This window comes from Dendrobates tinctorius, unplaced genomic scaffold (assembly GCF_039654945.1).
Source record: "Dendrobates tinctorius isolate UK_male_01 unplaced genomic scaffold, ASM3965494v1 ptg000095l, whole genome shotgun sequence".
Taxonomy (NCBI): Eukaryota; Metazoa; Chordata; class Amphibia; order Anura; family Dendrobatidae; genus Dendrobates; species Dendrobates tinctorius.
The window spans coordinates 28,772,419-28,788,711 of record NW_027361763.1 but is presented as its reverse complement, the minus strand read 5'-3'; the positions used below and the strand labels follow the sequence as shown (position 1 = coordinate 28,788,711).

At 45.1% G+C, this 16,293-nt stretch overlaps 1 protein-coding gene across 1 annotated transcript; it reads right to left on the bottom strand.

Moving 5' to 3' along the window:
* Positions 1 to 1,685: 1,685 nt before the first annotated feature.
* LOC141098857 (homeobox protein not2-like) lies at positions 1,686 to 3,353 on the bottom strand. Its single transcript, XM_073586816.1, has 3 exons — positions 3,029 to 3,353; positions 2,559 to 2,758; positions 1,686 to 1,875 (listed from the first exon to the last, which is right to left on the bottom strand). Exons 1-3 carry the CDS (start codon positions 3,351 to 3,353, stop codon positions 1,720 to 1,722), a joined length of 681 nt encoding a protein of 226 aa, XP_073442917.1. The 3' UTR covers positions 1,686 to 1,719.
* Between the last annotated feature and the right edge of the window lie 12,940 nt (positions 3,354 to 16,293).

The window sequence follows — 16,293 nt, the reverse complement described above, 5'->3', positions numbered from 1 at the left end:
ACATAGTAATGTGAGATGTCCTGCATTCTTTTAAGAGCGTTGCTTAAAATGGCCATCCTGTGTGGATTTATTTATCTCATTATACTATTTAGACACTCTGTGGGCTAGTACTTTTTGATGACATTACCATATACTTAGTCCTTTTTAATATCATCATGATCAATAGGAGCATAAGTCTTCTCATCACAAGGATGGTATTTATGCTTTTCTCCCCATAATGCTGATGCACTATACACCACACACAGATAACCAAACCAGAATAACTACGGTTACAACTTTATCTATTTTTCTATTTTTACTAACCATGATGTTGACGAATTCCTTTCAGCCGTTTTACTTGGGCTATTCTCTTGGGAGTTCTCTTGCAATCTATTCAAAAGATTTGAAAACGGATTCAGGTAATCCTTTTCTTTCCCCCTATTCCCCTTATTCTATTGAGTATGGTACTAGTTTTCTGGGCTTTTGCTCCAGCTTCGTACATCCATGTTCTCTGTGAAAGCAGTATAATGTCTATGTATATATGTTTTTATCACTGTATTATATTTGGATGATGTTTATTTGGTGTTGTATATTCTCTTTTCTGTTTTTTCTGCAATTGTTTTTTGGTCTCTGTATATATTTTGATGTATTTTTCTCTATTTTGCAGCGATAAACTGATAAAGGCTCGGGCTGAGCCGAAACGTCGTTATATATATCGCTTCTATCTAGTGCTCTATATTCATTAAAAGAGCATTACCGGTAAGTAATCCGGCTTATTACAAAGATTCATCACTTTTGAAAAGATGATTGATAAATACATTTAAAAAAGTTTTGGTTAATATTTCAATGTTTTTAGAATTGAAAAGCATTATAATAAGAAACATGAGAACGAATGCTAAGAGAAGAGATTGACCAAAGACAATTGGGTAATAAGAGTTTAAAAAAACTTATTTTAAAAGACAAATATCAGTAAAAAACATCTGATTTAAATAAAATAATGGCTTACGTACAAATATGCAGTAACAATGGTCCTTCACAGGCCCCCATAGAGGCTGAGATGCATTATAGGACAGGGAACGGATTGAAAAATCTCCAGACAATCAGAAGGCAGGGGAGGGGTATTAACATTATACAGACAACACCATCAGTACTTGGGTTCTTGGCTCTAAGGACTAAAATTGGGAAAAATCCACAAATCAGGTCCTAGATAACTAGACTCTGCTGCAAATGGGGGAAAAGTGCATAATGCATTGAGACAACGCAAGTACAAAGGGAAACAGTAACATAGTTACTAGAAAGGACCACAGTAAGGTGAGGGACAAATCATATATACTGCGCCTTATCCCTGCCAATGACTCAGGGAGATCTTTGTTCACCACCCCTGTCCTACAATTATAAATTACACAAAATATAAAGCCAATTTTTCATATGTGGAAGATCGCAGAATTATTATACAGTCCTCCATGCCAAATGGTCTACAAAATAGGTCACCAATGTGTCATCCAAACTCTAAGAGGAGATGAAGAAGTCCATCACACATCTCTTGATTGGAGTTTTCATGGTTGGAGGACAAGGACATGTAGAGTAAGGTTTTTCCAATGTTGACCTTTCCTCATCAAAGTGACTAGTTCGTTGGGCCTCCATCTCATTGTCCATAATGGTTTTTGGCCAAGAAAAATTGCATCATTCTGTAGTCAGCAGCAGAATTCCTCAGTAGAGAATGAAGGTCTAGGTGAAGATCTACTGAACCACATCTACTTCGTTCTCCTGCTCTTCTCTGGGGTCTGAGGCTGGTTGGTCTTTTGGGAGGACTCTAACCTGGGACATTTTGGCCATTTTTTGCTCCAGGCTTTGTTTCCGCCACTTTATGCGGCGATTCTGAAACCAGACCTTCACCTATGAAGAAAGGAGAAGACATTGTTAAAAACTAGGATGTAAAGACACTGAGACTCTAGCTACACTACAGTGATATATATATTATGCAGAGTGCTTTGAAAAAGTGTTGATGCCAAGTGAGTATTCCACCTTTTTACCTATTTTCATGTTACACCCACATACTTAAGTATATTTTATTGAGACATAAGTCCCAGAGAATCTGTGACAAGATGTGAAAATGACTGATCACAGACGTCTCCAGCCAATCTCACAGAGCGAGTGTACAAAGAAGGGGCAAAATGTCACCTCTAGAGGTGCAAACCTGGAGAGACAGACTCCAAAACATTGCAGAGAAAGCTGGAGAGAAAGGTGGTCCTACAAAGTACTGACTTGGGGTAAATACAAATGCCCCTCACAATTTTCATTTTTATATTTTTAAAATAATTAGAAACCCTGAATCATTCCCTTTACACTCCACAAATACTTGTTACTATGTGTTGGTGTCGCATAAAATCCCATTAAAATACATGTAAGTTTGTGGCTGTAATGTGAAAAAAAATTAGTTCACAGGGTGTGAAGACTTTTCAAGGCACTGTATATCATATATTACATAGAAAACACATTCAGCTAACAAATAAATGCATTTTCAAACCCAAAAGGGCTCAATTTGAGGACAGTCACAGAGTGGATGTGCCAATTCTTACCTGAGTTTCCGTGAGGCCAAGTGTGGCAGCCAGGTCCACTCGTTCAGTCCCCACCTTATACTGCTGCTGTAGGAATTCCTTCTCCAGCCTTTCCAGCTGTTCTGGAGAGAAGATCGTCCTAAATCTCTTCGGCTTGTAAGGTCCTGTCTTGCAGGGCAGAGATACTATGGGACGCATGGTGCAGAGTGTGTTTGCAAGATCTGGAAAAAGTAGAAGGTCTCGATGTTAGCACAAGAAAGCAAAAGGAAGGAAGGAAGGAGCGCTCCTAGGACTGAAGCGCACAGAGCTGCAACTTCTACAAGTGAGATCCAAGATAATTATTCTGATGTGAGAAATACAAGTCTCAGCAATTAACCTAAAGAAAAAAAATCCACATCTTTCCTGATCTAAACAACTTATTGTAAAAATATTATTAGCACTAAAACTAATTAGATAGAATTATTATAAGAATATGAGGAGTGTGGACTCACCTCTGTGGCTGCACAGGGGGTACAGACATCTGCACCCTCCACTGAAGTGCTGCTGGGGCTGGACATAGCCGGGGAAGGCTGCAGGTAGGCCAAGCCATACTGGAGGGTAGGCCATGGCCCCATAGGAGAAGCCATAGGGTGCAGAGGGCATCTGCCAGCCGGGTTCCTCCACAGCGACTCGGGGAGCCGGTCTATCCTCCCTGGATAGTATGGACTCAATATCGAAGGTTTTCCTTGGTCTTGAATGGTCCTGAATGGCCCCTGGCAGAGCAGGAGCCTGAGACAAGTCATGGCTAAGCCCTGGGAAGATAGGAGTGGGCTGCATGATAGTTGGTAGAAGGCAAAGTATCCTCAGGTGGAGATGTACTAGGAGAAGGTGATCTCTGCTGGAGAATGTAGGGTCCTGAGCTCTGAGCCTCCTTATATCCAGAGCTGTGCTTTGTGAAATGCAAATACACAATTAACATGCCAATAGCCCAGAGCAGAGATCAGCACTGAGTGGAGAAGTGGGCTCGGCACACAGACCCCACTCTGCCCCCGAGAGGAGAGGAAATGGCCATGGGGCAAAGCTTCCTACAACCTCCCCCAGCTGGCTCCAAAATCCAGGGGACATAGGACACCTGTAATGAATCCATAATTAGCGGGAATCGTGTGATGAGTGTAACTATATCTATCCACGTGTCTATATACCGACCTGTGATCCACCCGTCCACGGGGTGCAGGATTCTGTTATCTGCTCATCTATGTATACAGCTCTTATTTAGCTGGTAGTTAATGGATCTCATATTTCACTGATTATCCACTTATCTATGTATCTAACTCTACATCTCACATATCTGATATCAGTGAATAATCGGAATCAAGTGATGTGAAAAGGAGATGGAAATATATAATCAGTGTCTGTATCTAACTCTACATCTCAGTTGTGTATCAACCAGACATTAGACAGATCTATAATCTCCTCTCTGCTGCCAGGGTGGGCTCTCTTGGCGTCATACGGGGGTCCAGCTCTGAGCCCCTTATATTATGCATTCATAAGGGGAGAGATGTGTAGATTTTTTCTTACACATTTTCTATTATGCTTTTTGCACATTTGTCTTTTACATTATAAATTCTATTCTGCCATTTATATATTTTATGTTTTAATACGTTGTGAAATTATCTTTGTTTTAATTTCAGACTAGAATTGGCCTTCATTTATTCTTACACATAATCAATGATCTTGTAAAATATAACACATTTACGTTTTATTTGTAATTTTACTTGGATTAGTGACAAAGGTTAATAGTCATTCACTAATTTTGCTTTTTATTCCACTTTACTGTTTTAAAATGTCTTTTCTATTTTCTTTTGCTTTTCTTTCCCCCCTTTTTTCCTGTATCAGTGACTTTTGTATTGATTTGTTTCCACCTTTTTGAGTCTCTTGGTTAGAAGTTGGACTGATGCCTCATCTCCATACAATGAGGTGTGATTGGATAATTAGAGGAGATCTGATTCATCAGTGTCGTCTTCTTCTCCTGGTCGGTGTCTGCTGCTTTCTCACCTCGGCCGATACTGAGGACAATCTCAGTCACTGTAAGAGATGAAAGATGGCGGCAGCTCCGGTGTCTCCAGCCCAACAATCCACATTTGGCGTCAGTTCCTCCCTTGTTCTGTGGGAATCCTTGAGCTCCACATATTGTTCCCGGTTTCTGATATTTTTCCTTCCTCTTAAGGCCCCTTTACATTTAGCGATGCACCAGCGATCCCGACAATGATACGACCCTGTCAGGATCGCTGGTGCATCGCTAAATGGTCGCTAGTGAGCTGTCACACAGGCAGACTCAACAGCGATGCAGCAGCGATCTAGCAGTCATTACTTACCTTTCAGACGCGGCGATCCTGACGTCCTCCCATTCGCATCCACGCGTCGCTCGTCGGCGCCAGCAGGAAGCGCCCGACGAGAATTGGAGCTGCGCGATCTTGCACGATCAGCGATGGACAGCGGGGGGAGCCGGTCGGAGGTAAGTATCGCACATGGCTATATCGCTAGCGATATCGCTGCTGCGTCACCAAATCGGTGATGCTTTAGCGATATTGTTAGCGATATCGCTATGTGTAAAACCCCCTTTATTCCAGTTTTGACCCTTTACCATCTGATTATTCTGATCATGAAATCACTCTTTCCTGTCTCTAAGCATCAATCCTCCTTATATCTCATCGATCCTCCTCGAATCTCACTCATCCTCCTCAGACCTCAGCGATCCTTCTCATAGCTCACCGATCTTCCTCAGATCGCACCGATCCTCCTCAGATCATCACTTCTGATATTTTGCAATTATTCTTTTCATAGCTTAACCCATCAGTCCCATGGGAGACACAGGTAATGGCGACATTGCTGGGGGTCCGCCCTTCTCCCCCCAACACCGGGGCATTATATGAATTAGTAAAGTGAATTGCTGCACTTTGTCCCCCATTAGCTCTGTGGACTTTGTTAATGGATTTCACTTAAAAAGCTGCAGAATTTCACCCTGTGGTAATGACGTGGGAAATGTAGCACCCGGTAGTGAGGAACACAGAGGGTCCCCCCTATGCTGGGGGCTGTGGACAAGTGACATGGGGCTGTGACCAGGGCCGGCGACACTTGGCCTGGTCAAGGTAGGAGATGGACAAGTGTCCACACAGCTACCCACCATCATCATCATCATCACCATCATCATCAAGGAAATATATTCGGGTATATACTGTATACAGTGAAGGAAATAAGTACTTGATCCCTTGTTGATTTTGCAAGTTTGCCCACTGACAGAGACATGAACAGTCTATAATTTTAAGAGTAGGTTAATTTTAACATTGAGAGACAGAACATCAAAATAAAAATTATATATAAATTTATTTGCATTTTGCAGTGAGAATTAAGTATTTGATCCCCTACCAACCATTAAGAGTTTTGGCTCTTACAGACCAGTTAGACGTTCCTAATCAACTCGCTACCTGAATTAAAGACAGCTGTCTTACATTCATTAGTCACCTTTATAAAAGACTCCTGTCCGCAGACTCAATTAGTCAGTCAGACTGTAACCTCTACAACATGGGCAGGACCAAAGAGCTTTCTAAGGCTGTCAGGGACAAGATCATAGACCTGCACAAAGCTTGAATGGGCTACAAAACCATAAGTAAGATGCTGGGTGAGAAGGAGACAACTGCTGGTGCAATAGTAAGAAAATGGAAGAAATACAAAATGACTGTCAATCAACATCAATGTGGGGTACCCTTGCTCATGAGGAAGGTGAGAGATCAGCCTAAAACTACACAGCGGAACTTGATAATGATCTCAAGGCAGCAGGGATCACAGTCACCAAGAAAACCATTGGTAACACATTACACCGTTAAGGTTTACAATGTTGCAGTGCCCGCAAGGTCCCCTTGCTCAAGAAGGCGCATGTGCAGGCCTGTCTAAAGTTTGCCAATGAACACCTGGATGATTCTGTGAGTGATTGGGAGAAGGTGCTGTGATCAGATGAGACAAAAATTGAGGTCTTTAGCATTAACTCAACTCGCCGTGTTTGGAGCAAGAGAAATGCTGCCTATGATCCAAATAACACCGTGCCCACTGTCAAGCATGGAGGTGGAAACATTATGTTTTTGGGGGTGTTTCTTTGATAAGGGCACAGGACTACTTCACCACATCAGTGGGAGAATGGATAGAGCCATATACTCTAAAATCCTGATTGACAACCTCCTTTCCTCCGCCAAGACATTAAAAATGGGTCGTGGCTGGGTCTTCCAGCAAGACAATGACCCAAACCATACAGCCAAAGGCAACAAAGGAGTGGCTCAAAAATAAGCACATTAAGGTCATGAAGTTGCCTAGCCGGTCTCCAGACCTTAATCCCATAGAAAACTTATGGAGGGAGTTGAAGCTCCAAGTTGCCAAGCGACAGCCTCAAAATCTTAACCCCTTCCCTACATGCGCCGTACATATACTGCTCTGCGGGAGGTGCGTTCCCGCAAAGATCAGTATATCTACGGCGGCACGATCGCGCGGCCTCAGGCTGAGAGCCACTGCGATCGTGTGCAGGTGTCCGTTGTGTGTGACAGCTGACACGTCGCAGAAATGCACACGATCAGTGCTAGCACCGATCGTGGGCATTTAACCTCACTGATGCCTCTGTCAGTAGTGACAGTGGCCTAGAGAGGCATCTCGCAGGGAGGGGGCTCCCTGCATGCTTGCAACAGGCCATCGCGATGCAATTGTGTTGGCCTGATGGTCACCAAGATGGCCACGGAGTCCTTCTGGGTATTTGAGGGAAGGTGGCTTGAGAGCAGGCGCCGGCATTCCTCCTTCCCTACCTGTCAGATTCTGATCTGATGCTCTGCATGTCAGAGTGTCAGACCAGCGATGTGATATAACATAGCAATGTCCCATCTTGGGACAATGTAAAAAGTTTAAAAAAAATTACAAAGTGTTAAAATATTTTTTTAAAGATCCCTAAATAAGGAAAAGAAAAATAAATATTTTTCAATAAATACATTTATTTATGAAAATAAAAAAAGCAATTAAAGTACACATTTGGTATCGCCACGTCCGTAACAACCAGCTCTATAAAACTGTCCCACTAATTAACCCCTTCAGTGAACTCCATAAAAAAAACCTGAGGCAAAAAAACAATGCTTTATCATCATACCACCAAACAAAGTGCAATAAAACTCAATAAAAAAGACGCATATAAATAAAGGTACAGCTTAAAACGTCATCTTGTCCCACAAACAACAAGCCCCCATACAGCATCATCAGCAGAAAAATAAAGTTATAGCTCTCAGAATAAAGTGATGCAAACATAATTATTTTTTCTATAAAATAGTTTTTATTGTGTAAAAGCGACAAAATTTAAAAAAAGATATAAAGGAGGTATCGCTCTAATTGTAGTGACCCAAAGAATAAAGCTGCCTTATCAATTTTACTACATGTGGAACGGTATAAAAAACAAAACAAAAAGCAATTCCTGAATTGCTGGTTTTGCCTTGTTCTGTCTACCAAAAATCAGAATAGAAAGCGATAAAAAGTCATGTGCCTGAAAATGGTACCAATAAAAATGTCTGCTCGTCCCGCAAAAAACAAGCCTTCACGTGACTGACTGCCGAAACATAAAAATATTACAGCTCTCAAACTTTGGTGATGCAAAACTAGTTTTCACAATAAAAAGCATCTTTTAGTGTGTGACAGCAGCCAACAGCATAAAAAAATAAAAACAATTCTAAACCTGCTGTTGATTTTTTTCATTCTGCCTCCCAAAGATCGCAGTAAGGCTTGGCGCACATTTAACCTGTGCTCTGCGCTGAGCGCTTACACCGGGGTTTCTGTGTAAATCTCTGAAATATGTGAACCTCGGGTGAAAAATTCCCTATAATGAGGCAGATGGAGGTATTGTGGGCGCCATAGCATCTGTGATCCTGGGGTGTGCATCTTTTTATGATTGCATAAAAGTGCCATAGGCCACAGTTTCGTGCACTTCTGAAAAGGACACCGCTGAACAGAGGCCAGACGGCGTCCAGAGTAAATCTGCTGCATCACTATAGTGAATGGATCTCTCGGGTTTCCATCTGTCACTCAGATTTAGATGGAAACCCCAAAGTAAGTGCTCAGCATAGAGCGCCGGATAAATGTGATCTATGTAAAATGTTCCCAATAAATGCTTCAACTCAATCCACAAAAAAAGCAAGTCCTCGCTCAGGTCCGTCATCTGTTAACGGAAATATAAGGGGCTTCCACATTACTGGTAGCACAAAGGCTCTGGAAAAGTGAATTAGCTCCTCGCTCCTCAAAAGAAATTCAGAAAATTCTCCGCTCCCAAATCCAAATGTCCCCCTCCCTTCAGAGCCTCAGGGTGACTAAACAACATTTCGTGCCCACATGTCTGGCATTTATGTAGTGGTAAGAGCAGGTGCATGCCTCCCGAAGCACTGGTTGGGAATAATGTACTGGTGACTGCAACGTACTGGTCACTACAGGGTAACTAGTCTAAGAAAATCTGCGCTCCAGGAGGCAAATAGCGCTGCGCCCCTCTCGAGTCTCTCCGTATGGCTAAGTTGTACTGTACAGCCACATCTGGGGTATTTCTACAATCAGCAGAAACTGTGGGACAAATTCTTGTGCCATTTTTACCAATTTCCTAGTATGAAAATCTAAAACTTGGGGCCAATACACAATCTTGGTGGTAAAACTGTAAATTATTTTTTCATCACTGCAAAATGGTATAAAATTTTGTGACACACCTGTGGTGTCAATATAATCGTTGCACCCCTAGATGAATTCACTGAGAGGTTTAATTGGTATAATGGGGTCACTTATGGGCGGTTAGGCTGTTCTGGCTCCTCAGGGGCTCTGTCAATATAACATGGCACTAGAGTTGAGCGAAACGGGTCGAAAAAATTCAAAAGTCGCCGACTCTTGGCAAAGTCGGGTTTCATGAAACGAAACCCGACCCTAGGATGAGGTCGGCCACGAGGTCGGCGACTTGCGCACCAAAGTCGCGTTTCAAAAGTTTGTTTTGCGCTCATTTTCAGCCAATCAGGATCCACGGACACTGTGGGCAACGTGATGACAAAGGCACGGGTCACCACCATCTTTCAGAAGGGCATGCAAGTGATTGGCTTGCTTTGGTGGGCGTCACAGGGGGTATAAAAGGGCGTGCACGCCGACCGCCATCTTACTTCTGCTGATCTCAGTATAGGGAGAGGTTGCTGCTGATTCTGTAGGGAGAGCGTTAGGCAGGGAAGAAGACCAAAAAACTGCTTCTGCTGCTGATAGCAATTTGGCCTGCACAACACACCAGTCACTGTGTGTGCAGTGCAAGGGGAGGCTATATAGTGGTGTATCAGTGGTGTTGGTTGTTGGGCTGCCTTCTAAGGCTTCCTGACAGGCTGGCATTGCTGTTTACCCACTGCTCCGCAAACTGCTTTTTTAAAAGCAATCCAATCTCCCTTATCCTCTAGTCACTTAGGTCACAGCTGTGCCATCGAGCCTGTCACATAGCGCTCAGATATCAGTGGGCCTCACACAATCCAAAAGTGTCCAGTGTCCAAAAGTGTGTGCAGAGATTCAAAATCTCACTTATCCTCTCGTCACTTAGGTCACAGCTGTGCCATTGAGCCTGTCACATAGCGCTCAGATATCAGTGGGCCTCACACAATCCAAAAGTGTCCAGTGTCCAAAAGTGTGTGCAGAGATTCAAAATCTCACTTATCCTCTCGTCACTTAGGTCACAGCTGTGCCATTGAGCCTGTCACATAGCGCTCAGATATCAGTGGGCCTCACACAATCCAAAAGTGTCCAGTGTCCAAAAGTGTGTGCAGAGATTCAAAATCTCCCCTGTCCTATAGACACCTTGTTTTACATACTATATAGTTTGTTGGATTTTGTCTACATTTCTACCAAAAATGAGGAAGGCTGGTGGAAGAGGCCGTGGAATTGGGCGGGGGTTGGCAGCTGGTAATGATGGTGTTGGTGGTGGATCTGATGGTAGTGGCAAGAGCAAAATAGGACCGAATGCAGGAGGTGTTGAGCCTGCGTCATCGTCTGGCTACATAAGGCCTCGAACGCTTAGTTTTCTAGGAGTTGGCAAACCGCTTTTAAAGCCAGAGCATCAGGAAAAAGTTTTGTCTTACATTGCTGACTCAGCCTCCATCTCTATCGCCTCCTCTTCTTCAGTTGTAAAAAGTAAAAGCACTGAGTCGTCATTGGAGGCTCATGTTCATGAACCACACCTTTCCTTGTGTCCTTCACCCCAACCAAGATTGAAGGATGACGCAGGCCATACTACTGATTACTCCATGGAGCTGTTTTCACATACCATGCCTGGATTATCAAGTGAAATGGTGAATTACCCAGGCCAAGATGAATCTGACATGGAGTGCACTGATGCACAGCCGCTGATGGATGATTCTGCTGGTACATTCACTCAGAGCACTACATTGTCCTCGCAGTGTACAGAGCCAGATTCTGACCCTGATGAGACTCGGGTGCCCCTTCCCGCACACTATACCACCATACACGGTGACACAGAGGAAGGTGCACATGACATAGAAGAGGAGGTGATGGATGACCCAGTTGTTGACCCAGATTGGCATCCATTGGGAGAAGAGGGTGCTGCTTCCAATAGCTCAGATGAGGAGCAGACAGCAGACATCGACATTGCAACAGCTGTTATCTGGCAGGCCCGGAGCACTCCAAAGACAGGTTCCAAACATCAAAAGAGTTGCTGGACAGCTTGTCCAGAGGGTCAAAAGATCACAGCGTGCTAGGCCGCAAAATGTCTGCCAAAGTAGGAAGAGTGCAGTGTGGCACTTTTTTGAACAAAATCCTCATGATCAGGCCAAGGTTATCTGTAAGAAGTGCGCAAAGACCTTTAGCCGAGGGAAAAATCTGAAAAATTTGAATACCAGTTGCATGCTTAGACATTTAACCAGCATGCACTTGCAAGCGTGGACACAACACCAAACCTCAAGTGCCACATGTGCAACTGATCACAACGAAGGTAGTCAGCAACGCTACATTGTTTCCCCCACTGTAAGCCCACCGGTTAGCACAGCAGCAAATGTTGAGGTGTCGTTGCAAGGCCACAGCAGTCAGGGAATCCCACTGTTATATCAATGAAAGACTGATTCTAGGCCATCAGAAAGAACACCAACTCCATCACCATCATCAACCCTCTCTGTCCGCCCTGTCCACCGCTACTTCCAACATATGCAGCTCTCAAGTCCAGCTCACCCTCCCAGACACTATGAGTAGGTCAAGAAAGTACTCAGTCTCTCATCCGCGTACACTGGGTTTGAACGCCCACATTGCCAAACTAATCTCGTTTGAGATGATGCCCTTTCGGTTGGTGGAAAGCACAGCTTTCCGCGAACTCATGGCCTATGCAGTACCACGCTATGACCTACCCAGTCGCCACTTCTTCTCTCGCAAAGCCATCCCAGCCCTCCACCATCATGTGAAAGACCGCATTGTCCATGAACTCAAGCAGTCAGTGAGCGGAAAGGTGCACCTCACAAGTGATGCATGGTCCAGTCGGCATGGCCAGGGCCGTTACGTGTCCATCACTGCGCACTGGGTTAATGTGGTGGATGCAGGGTCCACAGGGGACAGCGGTGGTGGGACAGTGCTGCCTAGCCCACGGTATAGGAAACAGTTGGCTGTAGGCGTTCGACCCTCCTCCTCCTCCTCCAGAAGCGAAAGCTCGTCCACAGAGCGCAGTCGTACGAGCACTCCATCTGCAGCTGCCACTGTTGCACACGATGTGTCCCCCTATCGAGCAGCTAGTGGAAAGCGTCAGCAGGCTGTGTTGCAGATGATGTGTTTGGGCAACAGACACACCGCCGAGGTGCTGGCCGAGTACTTGAAGCGACAAACTGAGTCATGGCTGGGCAGTGTAAATCTTGAGGCAGGCAAGGTATTAGTGATAACGACCGTAATTTTGTGGCAGCCATAGCCCTTTCAAAACTCAGCCACATACCTTGCTTGGCTCACACCTTGAACCTGGTGGTGCAGTGCTTCCTCAAAAATTATCCGGAGTTAACAGCCCTGCTCCAGAAGGTGCGAAGACTGTGCGCGCACATCCGCCGGCCGCCTGTACACTCCGTTCGTATGCAGAAGCTGCAGCGATTGCTCCACCTTCCCAACCACCGCCTCATTATCGACATTGCAACAAGGTGGAACTCCACCCTGCACATGGTGGAGCGGCTGTGCGAGCAGAGGCAGGCCATAATGCATTTGTGGGAGGATACACGGCCAGGCACTTTGAGAGCAGACATGGAGTTGACAGGTGTGCAGTGGTCGAAGCTGAAAGACCTTTGTAAAGTCCTTCAGTGTTTTGAGGAATGCACACGGCTGGTAAGCGCAGACGACTCCATCCTAAGCAGGAGCATCCCACTTATGTGTCTGCTCATGCAAACTTTGACGCACCTTAAGGAGCAGGCGTCTGCAGCCAATGTTGATGAGGAGGAAGAGGAGGAGGGAATCCTTGATGACATTCAGCCATTGTCTGCTCAGGGACCTCTCCTGGACGAGGTGGAGGATGAAGAAGAGGAGGAGGAGGAGGATGATGGGGATGATTACTTAGGGGAGGAGGATGCATCTCGTGGGGCAAGTGAAAATGTTGGCGTGGCAAGGTCTGGTACAGGGTTTGTGCGTGACTGGAGGGATGTGGATTTGCCAGAAAGTGCTCCTCCACCCAGCACTCGCAGTGCATCATTGACACCGGGAACATTGGCCCACATGTCAGATTATGCCTTGCAGATCCTAAAAAGGGACCCCCGCATTGCCAAAATGATGAACGATGACGACTACTGGTTGGCCAGCATCCTGGATCCACGCTATAAAGGCAAATTACAAAACATCATGCCACAGGAGAACCTTGACCTAATATTGGCTAATAAACAAGCAACTCTGGTAAATCGGTTGCTTGAGGCATTCCCAGCACACAGCAGCGGTGATGGTTCTCACACGAGCCGTACGGGCCGGGGGCAGCTTGGCAGAGGTGTTCGTGGTGCACACAGCAGAAGTGGCGTTGGAGACAGGGGTTTCATGACAATGTTGTGGACTGATTTTTCAAATATCGCTCACACAACTGGTAATACTGCATCGATGGAAAGTGACAGGAGACAGCAGTTGTCAACTATGGTAACAAACTACTTTTCCTCCCATATCGATGTTCTCCCACACAGGTCATTCCCCTTTGACTATTGGGCCGCTAAACTGGACACCTGGCCTGAATTGGCACAATATGCCTTACAGGAGCTCGCTTGCCCAGCTGCAAGTGTGCTATCGGAAAGAGTCTTCAGTGCAGCTGGATCAATCCTGACAGAAAAAAGGACCCGTCTGTCAACCCAAAATGTGGATGATCTAACCTTCATTAAAATGAACCACGCATGGGTTTCCAAGGATTTTGTCCCACCTTCCCCTGATGACACATAGGGTGACAGAAAAATGGCTTGCTTTGGTCCACCTCTTCCTGGTACTTCACCTATTTCGCCTTTTGCATCAGCTGAATGTCCAACATCAACATATGCCACTTTCTAAAACTCCCTAACTGTGCTGCCTCCCCCCCATGGCCGGGGTCACCACCTACCGCATGACACCGTGCGAGTGCCGTTGCCCTGGACAGGTGGGTAGGCCGACTCTTGGGCGCGGGCACTGGCACAGGGTCCCTCATAGTGCAATCAAGTGTCTCTGACGGTGGTGGTGCACACCCGCCGTCAGACACACCGCTGTACTATGAGGGGCCCAGTGCCAGTACCGACGCCCACGAGTGGGTCCCCCCTTGCATGGGCAGGGCCCCAGCATTTGCAATCTTTACCTCTCCCTGCTCCTCTGCTGTGTAATCTGGGCCGTCAAATCCATACTGTGCCTGACACCGTCTGAGCCTGCCTCATGCTGTATAGACATATATTTTGAATGTGTACGCTATCCATACATGTTATCCAGGGATACGGTACCCTTTCTAACCTTTGTGCAATCCATACTGGGCCTAACACCGTCTGAGCCTGCCTCATGCTGTATAGACATATATTTTGAATGTGTACGCTATCCATACATGTTATCCAGGGATACGGTACCCTTTCTAACCTTTGTGCAATCCATACTGGGCCTAACACCGTCTGAGCCTGCCTCCTGAGACATATATTTTGAATGTGTACGCTATCCATACATGTTATCCAGGGATACGGTACCCTTTCTAACCTTTGTGCAATCCATACTGGGCCTAACACCGTCTGAGCCTGCCTCCTGAGACATATATTTTGAATGTGTACGCTATCCATACATGTTATCCAGGGATACGGTACCCTTTCTAACCTTTGTGCAATCCATACTGGGCCTAACACCGTCTGAGCCTGCCTCCTGAGACATATATTTTGAATGTGTACGCTATCCATACATGTTATCTGGGGATACGGTACCCTTTCTCACCTTTGTGCAATCACGTGTAATCCATACTGGGCGTGAGAACGGCTGGCGAGCTGTTAAACAAGCTACAGCAACTGTCCAGACTAGTACAGGGATTCCCTAGCGAGGAGACTTATTTGATTGTTTTCAATGTTGGGACAGCAATTTTTGGGGAGCACTATACTCTGGAGAATGATAGATGGGGCCCACCATACACTGGAACATTCCAAAGGTGGACATCAGACACTGGAGCAGCATTTACAGGGCCCATTATACACTAGAGCATTAGAAATGGGGCCCATTATGTTTGGATTATTATTTGGGCCCATAAGACAGTGGAGCTTCATCCATGGGGACCAACATATACTGTAGCATTATGTGGAGCTCATCATATACTGTTTCAAACATTATATGGGACCAATGATTCTGTATGGAGAAATAGATGGGCCTCGTCATGAGATGTAAAAAGTGAGGTATTTTTCATTGTACTATACCGCTATTTCTCTGCCGTATCTGAGCATGATGAGTTGTGGTATGTGTTAAAGGGGCGCTCTTTCGCCCAGGGCACATGAAAACCTGGAGCCAGCCCTCCCCCCCCACAGTTTGTAGCCAAATAACCCCCATTTTTCAGTGCGTAACTTGTATTATGAAGTTAATTAAGGTTGACAAGCTTAAGAAAGAAGAATTGATGCTTTTGGCATTCAAATGGGCACTGTAGGTGTGTTTCCTGTCCTCCTCTCAGTGCCGACTTTTATTCCCCATTGACTTACATTGGGTTTCGTGTTTCGGGACGACCCCGACTTTTCCCTATAATCGGACGATCTTGCTCGACCCGACTTTTGGAAAAGTCTGGTTTCACGAAACGAAACGCGACCCTAAAAAACCAAAAGTCGCTCAACTCTACATGGCACCCTTAAACAAGTGCAGCAAAACCTGCACTGTAATATGGCACTACATCCCTTCTGAGCTTTGCACTGTGCCGCAAAATTAGCTTTCGACCACGTATGGGGTATCAGTGAATGCAGGAGAAATTGCACAACAAACTTTGCTGTCCATTTTCTCCTTTTGCCCTTGAGAAAATACAAAACTTGTAGCTAAGAAAAATTTTTGTGGGAAAAATGTGTGTTTTTTTTTTTTTTTTTCACGGTTTAACGTTATAAACTTCTGTGAAGCATCTGAGGGTTCAAGGTGCTCAATACACATCTAGGTAAGGCCAAAAAGGGGTCTAGTTTCCAAAATGGTGTAATTTCTGGTGAGTTTCCACTGTTTAGGCACATCAGGGGCTCTTCAAACGCGACATGGCATCTGCTAATTATTACATCAAATTTTGTATCCAAAAAGT

Coding starts and splice junctions, on each gene's coding strand:
- LOC141098857 (XM_073586816.1), bottom strand. CDS start 3,353: ATGCAGCCCACTCCTATCTTCCCAGGGCTTAGCCATGACTTGTCTCAG. Junction 2,759..3,028: donor CCCCCTGTGCAGCCACAGAG/GTGAGTCCACAC, acceptor TACTTTTTCCAG/ATCTTGCAAACACACTCTGC. Junction 1,876..2,558: donor TTGGCCTCACGGAAACTCAG/GTAAGAATTGGC, acceptor CTTTCTTCATAG/GTGAAGGTCTGGTTTCAGAA.